Genomic DNA, 12,133 nt, shown 5'->3' with positions numbered 1-12,133 from the left:
CATCACTGAGGCAAGCAAGCCTCATGTTAGTCTCAAGCTGCCTGGCTGCTGGTTGCCATCTTGGCTGACAGTTAATTTGCATATCTCACTGATTAGCCAATGAAAAGGGTAGCGGTCGTATGCCAATTACCATGTTTCTCTTTTATTAGTGTAGATTGGGGTGATACTAGTTAACAAAATTATACTGGTTTCAGGTGCACAATTCTACAACCTATCATCTTTACACTGTATTGTGTATTCGCCACCATTTATTCCCCCATACTCTCCTCCACCTCTCTCCCCACACCTCCTGTCAGTCACCACACTATTTATATCCATTAGTGTTTTTTTGCACAATTTCTCCACCCCCCTCCCAATACCAGTCACCCTTCCCAACAGCTGTCAGCCTGCTCTCTATATATGAGTCTGTCTCTGTTTTGCAAGTTTTGAGACCTGCCTTTTATTCTGGAATCTCTCCCTCCCTTCCAGTATATGATATAGTGAAGAACTATACTGCCGACTATGACAAGGCCCTCATCTTCAACAAGATCCACCATGAACTGAACCAGTTCTGCAGTGTGCATACACTTCAGGAGGTCTACATTGAGCTCTTTGGTAAGGAGTATCTTCTGATCAGAGCCTGCATTGACAGCCCTGCTTCCCCCCACTGCCTACTTCTGAGCTACCCACAGGGTAGAATGGGCACTGCTGGACAGGAGCTGTTAAAGGATCCTGTGCTCAGGAACTGGTCACAAAGGGCATTCCTAGAAAATGCTGGTGACAATGGAAGACCATGAGAGTGGTTGAGCTTTGGGCACAGAAGTAACAGTGGACTACAGGACTCACTACTGGCCTGAATCAGAGGACTGGAATGGAAATGTGTTTCCACGGTCCCTAAAATATTCTGTAATGAGGACAGGCTCAGTTCTAGAAGAACCTGAAAGATTATCCAACTCAACATCCTCATTTTAAAATAAGGGTACTGAACCACAAAAGCAGTCGTGGAGCTAATTGGTAGTGGCTGAAGCTAGAACCTCTCTCTTCTGGCCCTCACTTTGTGTGCTTTTCATCACATCATTGAATGAAAGGCACCCAGGGAAGGGTGAGGAAAACAGGACGGCTCACCTTTAATTCTAGAAGTGGGACAAGGACCATAGCTACTTACAGTTTCTGGAACCTTTGTGGGGGTTTTATTTGTTTGTTTACCCTATACTTACAGAAATGAATAGGAAAAAGCTTAGAACAAAAAGGGTCTACATTCTTAAGTAGACATTTCTTGTCCTTTTTTCCTGGTCAAAGTAAAAATAACCTGACTTCAGCAACAAAGGAAGGAAACATTTCAGTAATTGTTATAGCTCTTAGGTGGAAAAATGTTCTATTTAAACTTGCTCCTAGAAGTTGTCTAGTAGCCAGTGCTAAAAGTAAATGGTTTTTCAACCCATAGTACAACTATTCCTGACACTAGGACTGGGCAGTTATTTTTCCCAGAAATCTTCATAAAAAGGACCCTGAGTGAGAACATTTTTAGAGTACACGGAAGGAGGAATCATTGATGTTGCCAGTGGCCTTAATTAAGCAAACAGCCTTTTACACTGTGTTTCAAATTTGGGAAATTATCAGAATCACAATTTTCTGCAGCAGAAAATGTATCTAAATTCACAATATAGGGCTTACAATCTCTTATTGGGGTTGGATTCAGTGTGCTTTTAGAAAAAATTTGGGCTTTAGCCGGTTTTGCTCAGTGGATAGAGCATGGGCCTGGGGACTGAAGGGTCCAGGGTTCGATTCTGGTCAAGGGCACATGCCTGGGTTGCAGGCTGGATCCCCAGTAGGGGTCGTACAGAAGGCAGCCAATTGATAATTCTTTCTCATCATTGATGTTTCTCTCTCTCCCTTCCTCTCTGAAATCAATGAAAATATATTTTAAAAAAAGAAAAAGAAAAATTTGGTAAATTTGCTATATTTTTAACCTCAAACCAATAGAATTTTATAAAATATCATTAGTTGTCTTTCTAGCCCTTGTTTTATAAACGTGTGCCATTAAATGAACATTTGAAACTAAAAAAGACAAAGGATCTCTAATTTCCACGAGGAGGAAATTAAAATATGAAATTGTTTTGCATTAGAAAACTTCTTACTATCTTAGTAAAGTATGGCTTCTGTACAAAGTAGCTGAGAAAATGCGATTTGAGGTATTTTTTCTTTTTTAAAGTTCAATCTTACCTGAAAGCACTGTTTTGCTAAGACTATATTTGCATCTGTAAAGGAGACACTAGAGTCTCTAATCCTATTCCTTAACCATCAAAAGTTTTTTTTTCTAGTTCCATCCTCTCAAGATTCCTAGGCCTGACTTTCAACAGGACTACATAATTCTCATCACTGCTTACTGTGACACATCCTCTTTGCCCATTTTATAAAAATACTAGTGGCCTGGTGCACGGATTCATGCACATTGAAAGGAAATTAATTAGAAGAAATATTTTAATAATTGCTATTCGCCCTTTCTCTATAATAGAAGTGTCAACCAATTTCATGATTGACAGTAACAGATGGAAACACACATGTGTGATTGGCGCTAGCAAGAGCTTTATATATAGAGAGAGACGTGTCAACCAATTTCATGATTGACAGTAACAGATGGAAACACACATGTGTGATTGGCACTAGCAAGAGCTTTATATAGAGAGAGAGACCTGATGCACAAAAGTCAAGCAAGAGTAGGCCTTTCTTCCCCCAGTTGCCGGCACCAACTTCCCTCTGGCACCCAGGACCTGGGCTTCACTCCAGCCCCAGCTTTGTCCGGAAGGATGTTGGCAATGATGTCCGCAATGACAGCCGGTCTAATTAGCATATTACTTTTTTATTATTACAGATAAACTTGCTTAACTCGACCTGCTTTCTGATTTGCTAAACTTTTTCCAGCCCAGTGAAGCACCTCAACTTCTCTTTCAGGTCATTGTTAACAACATAGCAGTAAATATCAACATGAAGCAGATTTTAACTGCAGCAGTGTTTGAATATATCTGCACAGTGAGAAAACCTGAAGTCATTTTCAAGGTCCACCATTTCTTATCTCTTTTCAGTTAGGTCAAGTTTCTAAACTTTCTAAATCTCCATTTTCTGGCTAATGAAAAGAAAATAGGATTCTACTGAGTCCCCACCTACCTACTCCAGGGCTTATGTGAGGATCAAATGAGATGATGCATGTGAAAACGCTTCACAAACATTTGGTTAAAGTGTAAAATGCTTGCACCTGGCTATAAAGCAAGTGGTGTTCCTGGGCTGAAGAAACTCCAAGGAGACTAGTCAGCAGGGAGAGGAAGCCAGGAGTTGCTACGTGATGTCATTACCCAGCACCCACAGTGACCGTTTCTGGGCTGAGGGCCACATTTTGTGCCATGGGGTCTTGGCAGCGTTGGCTGCGATTTGGTGGACTCTCGCTCCAGGGCGGTGGTGGGGCCTGTGTCCCACTTGGGGGAAGCCGAGTGTTGATTTGTCAGTGCCAGGTCCGCATTGCCGTTTCTCTGTAAATGGCCAGTGCGAATCATGGCAGCTCCTGCATTGAGCATCTGCCCCCTGGTGGTCAGTGTGTGTCATAGTGACCAGTCATTCCCAGTCATTCTGCTGTTAGGGTCAATTTGCGTATTCCCCTTTTATTATATAGGATAGAGGCCTGGTGCACAGGTGGGGGCTGGCTGGTTTGTCCTGAAGGATGTCCCGAATCAGGGTGGGGGGCCTGCTGGGGGGCCTGGCCAGCCTGGGGGAGGGGCTGATGGCTGTTTTCAGGCTGGCCACGCCCCCGGGCTGGAAGCAGGTATCTGGGATATATTTAACTTCTATAATTGAAACTTTGTAGCCTTAAGCGGTGCCCAGGTCAGGTTGCCCCTGGCAACCTAGGCTCCCAGCCCCTCCTTGAGCGGAGGCCACGCTGGCTGGAAGCAGGTATCTGGGATTTATTTATCTTCTACAATTGAAATTTTATAGCCTTGAGCGGAGTTCAGGGCCGGGCAGGGCAGGCGGGAAGCTTGGCTTCCTCCATTGCCGGGGGCATTGCAAGCCTCCTGCTCGCTCCAGCTCTGTGGCCACAGCCATCTTTGTGACGAGTGACAGAGTGAGGAGTGATGGTTAATTTGCATATTACTATTTTACTAGATAGGATTATCTAGGACTTGTTCAAGAGTTTACCTGGAGAACCTGTGTATATTTAATAATATAACTTAACTAGCATTTATCAGCATAACTGTAACATAAACAACTTATTAGTAGTATTACTTTGCCAATAAACCACATTTCAAAATATTTCTTCCAGATTTTCCTGAAAGTTACCAGCCCAGGGCCACAGATTTCTACTTTGACTCAGATATAATTTGGTCTGATAAATGACTGTATTATTAACTTACAGAGGGTACAGGCCATCTTACTTAAAGTTTGGTGGGTATCCTATTTAAAATAGAAAATATAAAATGTAATGTTTCTCCCTAGCTGTCTAATTGTTAGGCCAGTGTCAGGTGCAAGGTACTGCCTTTATGAGCATTTCTCCCTCCATGCTAAGAGGCTTGTGAGAACATAGCCAAAAAATGGAAACATTCAAATCCCTCGCTCACTGTTATGACAGTCGGAAAAATTACCGTTTTAAACCCTAATAATCAAAACATAATAATCAGGTTCATTATTTTGGTTACTAACTGGCTTGAGCACATCTCAGCCTCCGTGGACTTCAGTTTGGGCACCTGTAAAAGGCAGGAGTTAGATTTGCTATTTCTCAAAGTTCTCCTGTTTGGGCATAAGTGACCAAGAATGGCCGCTTAAAACAGATGGCAGCTGACAATGAGGGAGATGATTGAGTTTAGATGTCCCAACTTGGTTTCATGGAGTCTTTTTCTTGGTGCCCTTCTGGGATCTTATTGAGGCTCTCAGACCAGAGAAGGCAGCCTGGTGCTGCTGTCCTGGGGTCATAGCTAGAAGGGAATCAGTTATAGCTCTTCCTACACTTGTCTGTGAAACGACCCACATGTGAATTCCAGGCAAAGGAATCAGGACCAAAGCAAATAACACATCAAAAGACTTGGACTCATTTCCAGAACTGTAAATTTTTATTTTCCCCTTGTGTCCATTTGGTGGAGTTCCTAATGGAAATAGTCTTCCTTGGGGCTTCCTTGACGTCAGAATCTGTTTTTGTTTCAGAAACAGCTAAAATTACTAGATTGAATGTGCTCAGCTCTTTTCAAAATATTTAACAGAGCCATTCCATCTTCTTTTTTCGTGAAAACTGGGTGCCTGCCTTCTGTTTTGCTCCTGTTGTCTCGGGAAAGACTGTTGCCTTTCTCAAGAAATGTGCTAAATGATTGTTTGTTCTTTTCCTTTTTAAAGCTCAGTTCCCTTTTGGGCAAGGTTGATATTTTCAATAACCTAGGGATTCTCTCTCGAGGTCACAGGGAAAGGATACTCTCACATCTAGCTACGTAGAGGGACTGCGGAGGCACGTTGCTCCGAAAGTCTTGCTGGAGAACTTTATGTTTCTGGGCTATGATAAGCATAGCCCAGACCTTTTACTTGGGAAGACCTTTGCTTGTGAGGTACATTCTTGAACTGGTGTTTTAGCGTTACCTCTACCCCATATTTCCCTCCACCCTACCTAGATAGTGTGACAACTCCTTTTCCTGTCTTTCTTGATTCCAGATCAAATTGATGAAAATCTCAAACTGGCTTTGCAACAGGACCTGACCTCCATGGCCCCTGGGCTTGTCATCCAAGTAAGCATTGCCACCTTGGGAGTGTCCCCTGATGAAGGTGCAGCCCTTCTTTCAAGGGATGTCCTTTCTGTGCAGGAAGATGAAGGACCAAGGGGAGCTGCTTAGGTCCCGTACCACTCTCACCTTCCCATCAGTGCTCTCTTTACCCTTCCCCAGGCTGTGCGGGTGACAAAGCCCAATATTCCTGAGGCGATCCGCAGAAACTACGAATTGATGTGAGTATCCTCTGCCTAAGCTGTAACCACCACTCTCCCACCTCCCACCTCATCCTGCCCCAGAGTTAACTGAAGCTGTGCAATGCTTTTGTTCTCCTCCTGGAGTATTTGTCACAGCCCATTGCACTGTAGGATGGAGCAGGCGTGTCGGACAGTCACCTGGGCTCTGTAACTGTGATTGAGAGCCACGGAGAAGCCCTTTTGAGCAGTGATGCTTTTAAAGGGGCCAGGGGGGGCGCCTTTTTTGTGCTTCATGGCTCATGCCAAAGAAGATGGGAGGGAAAGACGATTAAGTGGGCAGGCAGGTGTATTTTACTAATGGCCACTTAAAGCAGATGGCAGCTGACAATAAGTAAATTATGCTCTGTTTCCCACAAATGAATTATTTTGGAGGAGGAGCAGAGCCATACTACTGTCTGCAACAAATTTGCTTTTACCTGGGACATTGAACAGCCTACCAGGGGAGAGTAAGAAATCAGAGTTCCTCTCCTCAGAAGAGTTTGGCTTCTCCAGGGGACCGTGAGGTTCCTCGGAAGCTTTCCCATGGTGGCCTCACAACCGTGTACTTTTATTCCCCTCCAGGGAAAGTGAGAAGACAAAGCTTCTCATTGCAGCCCAGAAACAGAAGGTGGTGGAAAAAGAAGCTGAGACAGAGCGGAAGAAGGCCCTCATTGGTCTGGAAGTGGTTCTGTGGCCCCTTCAGGGCAGAAGGGCTGGGAATGGTGGAGAGTTGAGGAAACCTTAGACACAGTTAAACCACATGGTTCTCCAAACCCTTGCCACACATAGGAGTGGCTGTCATACTCCCAGAAACAAGGCTGAAATTGTCATATCGTGGCCTGGGGTGATAAGTTTTGAGTTTCCAAATATCTTTTTTTTTTCACCTCACCAGATACGCTTTTTATAGATTTTAAAGAGGAGGGGAGAGAGAAACATTGATGTGAGAGAGAAACTTTGATCGGTTGCCTCCAGTATGTACCCCAACCAGGGTTTGAACTCATAACCCAGGTATGTACCCTGACCAGGAATTGAACCTGCCATCTTTCCATGTGCAGGACGATGCTCCAACCAACTGGGCCACAACAGCCAGGGCCTACATCTCTTAAAAGGAGCCCTTACTATTAATTCATAATGATCATAGCTACTGTGAGTCATGTACTTTTCTAAGCACTTACATGTAAATTCTCTCTCCTCACAACTAGCAGATGAGGGAGGCACTATCGTTTACCTCTCTTTACTGAGCTAAAGCACAGAGAGGTTAAATAAAAGGTCATAAAGCAAGTTAAGTGGTGGAACTGGGGCTCAGATACCAGGACTCTGCTCCAGACCTGGGTTCTTAACCACTGTACTGGACTCTCAACAACAAACCTGACTACTTCCTAACGTGAGGTGGCAGGAAGAAACTTTTCAGAGAGTACCTTATTCCTTAAAATATTCCTTTGGGAGAAGTAATCCTTGTGACTTAAGAGAGAGGTTAGGACTTGTTCTTTGCTTTCATCAGAGTAATGACTCCCCTCACTTGGGCGCACGTCTCCCCAGTTGCTGTCTTGAGCTGATGTCATGGTTTGTGCTTACGGGTACACTCCCATCTGCCCATGTGTCCCTGCCACGGCTGTCCTCTGGGGCCAGTGACCCCATCTGTGCTTACCCACACTCCTGCACCAGGGCCTCTGATCAGGTGAAAGGTGGAATTGAGTCAAACTCTTGAAATACCAGCTCTAAGCCTTTTCTCAATTCCATTAACATAGAGGCAGAAAAGGTGGCTCAGGTTGCAGAAATCACCTATGGACAGAAGGTGATGGAGAAGGAAACTGAGAAGAAGATTTCAGAAATTGAAGGTAAGTGAAATTAATGCCTGAATTTTCCTCAAAGCCACTTTGTGGCGGGGAGCATCATTTCCTTTGCTCTTTAAGCCCCCTTCTAAGATCTCTTGATTTATTTGGAACATCGCTTTTTCTCTGCTTTCACTTTGGGGGAGATTTGGCATTAATTTTCCACTGCAGAGAGCATTCATTCATTCAACAAATGCTAGTTGTGTGCCATTGGGAACTCACACAGTCCCTGCTGCTGTGGAGCTCACAGTCTGGCAGTGGAAGTAAACTAAGAAGCTGGTCTCTCCCGCCTGCTTTACCCACCCCTCCTATGAAGTCCGAGAACTCCATAGCTCTGGCCTCAGCTTGCTCTCGGGTTCTCTGTAGATGTTAAGCTGGGTGTGAAGAAGACACCTTTTCAGCACTAACAACACGAGTTGGAGGGAAGTTGTTCCTTTGCTGACTTTTCTGTGTATCACTTACCTTCAGTTCCCTGCCCCTCAGCCCTCACCTCATTCCCATCACCCACCTTTTTCCTTCACGTGCTATATGAGCAAATTCTAGGGCAGAAAGGGGACCTGAAAGCCCAACTTCAGGCTACTACAAAGTGCTGTGTCCAGTTATACTCATTATGGGGCCAGCCGGCTTCACAGGGGCCTATTAGGGAGCCAGTTAGGATTTTGCAAATCAGCAGCTCCTCATTAGTGAGCAAAGCAACACATTTTTATTTCTTACAAATACATGCATGAGGAGCTAAGGCCAGTTAAGTCAGCCGCATGCAACCCAAACTGCAGTTAGACCAGTGATGGCGAACCTATGACACGCAAACTCATTTTTTTGGTTGATTTTTCTTTGTTAAATGGCATTTAAATATATAAAATAAATATCAAAAATATAAGTCTTTGTTTTACTATGGTTGCAAATATCAAAAAAATTCTATATGTGACAACGGCACCAGAGTTAAGTTAGGGTTTTTCAAAATGCTGACACACCGAGCTCAAAAGGTTCGCCATCACTGGGTTAGACTGTAGGCTCCTTCCACCCAGGGTCAGGCTGAGGGTGTGCAGTAAGGACCCACCCACAGACTGACCTTCCCTCCTAGCCTTTTTGCTACAGATATTACTCACCTGAGACTGGCCTTATTCCCTAGGCAAGGAAGTAAACACCAAAAATTTTGCATCAACTTGAAAGCCGGTCTTGGCAGATTGAGGAAGTATACTGCTTGTGTAGCGGAAGTTTAAGTAGGTCTTAAACCAAACAGGTGTTAGTCTGGACCATGGCTTATAATTCTCTTAGAGTTGTGCCAGCTTAACCACTGCTAATTAGAACCTTTTTGAAATGGTTATTGGAAAGAAAAGGGAAATGAAGTTGGAGAGGGACCAAACTATTCTGTGGGAGTCAGTGTTAGGGTGGATCCGCCTCTGGCTGTATTCAGAGCCTTCTTTGGGCTTTTGCTGTGTAACGTACGAGGGCTGAGGTGGAAAGCTCTGAACCAGGAGGTTGGGGCAGGGTCCCTCCCCACACATGGAACTACAAACGGAACAGGAGTGCAGACACGGGAAGTGCTCTGGGCAGCAGTGCTTCTCTCAGTAATGCTGTCAGATAAGATGCTGGGCACAGCAGGGGACTCCTCATGCCCCACCACAGGGAGACGCAGGCAGAGCTCTCTACCCCTATTTCACAGATGAGGAAAACTCACCCAGGGTCACAAAGGCACCCAGGAAAGTTACAGCGACCAGACCCTGGTAGCCTCTGCACTTCAGGTCACTGCATTTCCCCCTCAGACGCTGCGTTCCTGGCGCGGGAGAAGGCAAAGGCTGATGCTGAGTGCTATACTGCTATGAAAATGGCCGAAGCGAATAAGGTAAACCATCAGTCTGCCTGGCAAAGAGAAGGCGTATTTGGATTTAGGCTGATTTTGTTTGAGAGTTCCCAGTGTGGGAAGACCTCCACCACCCAAAGCCCCCGTGGCCGCAAGTGATGACTCCTGTGCTGTGTGGGACAAGTTCTTCCCTTTTCATTAGCAGTGCCTTGATGGAAGTGTAATTTTCATGTTAAAAATGTTTGTGTTAACATGGGAACTCCTAAAACTTTTGCAGCTCTAGCCTTGAAGATCTGAGATAACTTTCTCCTAGAGAGTGGTTACCCTGTTACTAATGTAACTATGTGGCCAGGAAAAGGAGAGAGGGCATGTGTCTTTGACAGAGACTTCTTATGACAAGTGAAAAAGTGTCCCCCATAGTTTTCTCTAATCTGGCTCCACCTGAGTCTTCTTTACTTCTTACTTTTGCAGCTGAAGCTGACCCCTGAATATCTGCAGCTGATGAAGTACAAGGCCATTGCTTCCAACAGCAAGATTTACTTTGGCAAAGACATCCCTAACATGTTCATGGACTCCGCAGGCAGTCTGGGCAAGCAGTTTGAGAGCCTAGCTGACAAGCTGAGTTTTGGCTTAGAAGATGAACCCTTGGAGGCAGATCCAGAGGAGAATTGAAAGAAAATTTTTATATAACCTCAGATGACACTTAAAGAGATCTTTATTTTTTAATGATGAACCAGGATGCCCCTCCCTCTCACACTACCTTCTTTGACTGTCTTCCAAGTACTGTGGTGAGAAAAAAAGAAATGGACTTAAATCTATCCCCAAGGGCAGGGATTGATGATTTTGGGATGTTATTCAGCTAAGTAGGTTATATGACTTCTGTTAAGATTTGTAAACCACGGGTTTGAACTTTGACCTCCAGGCACTAATTATAATCCTTTGAAGCTGGCTTAATTAAGGATGCTATCAGTCAGGAGTGGGAAAAATAGAGGGTGTTGCCTGTAGGTGATTTGATTTCCCTTATTTGGGAAAACACAGTCCAGATTCCTCGCCCCTGTCTCCAAGGTAGGAGCTACCTCTAGGTGAGGCTCACACTGAGCAAATATGTGCTGGTAAGTTTGTCAGGAGAGCCGTGGGGAAGCAGCTGTGAGTGGTTGGCTTTCCTGGTGTTCTTGTCAGTGCATACGTGAGTTATTTCAGAGGTACGCTTCTTGAGCCCTCATAAGGAAGAACCGGTGCTAGATTCTGCTAGCTTTTCTCTACACACTACCCTCCTTGTCCTAGGGCTTAGCCTTATCAGACCTGAGGCCCTGAACCTAACTGTCCCCTATACCTGGGCTCCTGAGCATTAAAGAGAAAAAACCAACATGAGATAGAAAAATGTTAGTTACATGCAAACAAGTGGTTAGAATAAGATGGAACTTGGAGACATTGTAGAAAATAGGTCTACCTTTCATCTAGCGCCAATATTCCACCTTTGTGTGGAAATTACCTAAAAATCGGTACAGCAGTCTGGTAGGATTGGTTTCGGACTACATTGCCAGTCAGGGTTTGGTCATCACCACACAATTCTTTTTAAAACTTTTCACCTACTCTGTGATTTGGGTTTTGTGTTTTTTCCCCTCTCAGTCTGTTCACTGGTTCCAGTCAGCATCAAGAAGACAGGAACAAACAACTCAAGTATCTTAATAGCTGCTAAAGTGGGATTGTTCTGTCTGTTAGCCACTATCATACTTGCTTAGCAAACTCTGTATGTTCCTTGAGATCACATCTTCTTTTTAATCCTCATCCAAGGATATGTGTTGTTGTTTTTATTGATTTGAGAGAGAAAGAAACATGGATTGGTTGCCTCCTATATGTGTTCTGACTGGGGATCGAACCGGCAGCCTTTTGATGCACGGGACAATGCTCAACCAACTGACCACCCAGCCAGGGCAAGATCACGTGTCTTTTTATTGCTGTAGAGAGTCAAAATTGAAGAGCTCCTTTGAAAGAGAAAGGAGGGCCATCCAAAAGGGTTCCTAATTTTCATGTATATGGCTTGTGCTGGGAGTTTATCTGGTGTAATGATAGCACGTGTTTTTAAATTCAGGGCTCTAGGCAGCCACACAGGGATCAATTAAATGTTCAATTTCTATAGACAGCTATGTGGGTGCAAGTCAGAGTTCATGCCCAACTACCAGGGTTGCAAGGGCTGCATCCAAATCTGTTCAAATGTTTTCTTTTTCATTACTAATTAGGAAAAGTTTGAGTCACTCTGAAAGATTTGAAATGGGGGAGAGCAAACATGAAAGGAAGGTTTTCCTACATCTTGGAATTTGAGTTGGGCATTGGGGGAGGGGGGTCCAGCCTATAGAGCCCAAAAGTTGTATACCAAATTATTGAGGGCAGCTGTTGGGAGTTAACTTGCAAGCATGTTGCTATTCTCCATGACCAGCTTGGGTTTAGCATGTTGCTATTCTCCATGACCTTGTTATTAGCTACCCCCCCCCCCAAAAAAAAATACTCCCACTATACCCCTTTTCCCTTCAGTGAAACTATAAATGCTACTTT

The 12,133-nt window shown here is 44.4% G+C and overlaps 1 protein-coding gene across 1 annotated transcript in view; it reads left to right on the top strand.

Moving 5' to 3' along the window:
• The window catches only part of ERLIN2 (ER lipid raft associated 2), a 17,458-nt gene extending 7,089 nt beyond the window's left edge, over positions 1-10,369 (top strand). The window contains exons 7-13 of the mRNA XM_006765591.2: positions 469-594; positions 5,659-5,732; positions 5,889-5,947; positions 6,530-6,621; positions 7,696-7,785; positions 9,543-9,622; positions 10,052-10,369. Of these exons, the coding sequence (XP_006765654.1) occupies positions 469-594; positions 5,659-5,732; positions 5,889-5,947; positions 6,530-6,621; positions 7,696-7,785; positions 9,543-9,622; positions 10,052-10,252 (722 nt within the window). The 3' untranslated portion in view covers positions 10,253-10,369. The remainder of the gene's footprint in view (positions 1-468; positions 595-5,658; positions 5,733-5,888; positions 5,948-6,529; positions 6,622-7,695; positions 7,786-9,542; positions 9,623-10,051) is intronic.
• The last annotated feature ends 1,764 nt before the right edge of the window (positions 10,370-12,133 follow it).

Source organism: Myotis davidii, unplaced genomic scaffold (genome assembly GCF_000327345.1).
Source record: "Myotis davidii unplaced genomic scaffold, ASM32734v1 scaffold93, whole genome shotgun sequence".
NCBI lineage: Eukaryota > Metazoa > Chordata > Mammalia > Chiroptera > Vespertilionidae > Myotis > Myotis davidii.
The sequence above is the reverse complement of the archived record's forward strand: the minus strand, read 5'-3'. Positions and strand labels throughout refer to the sequence as shown.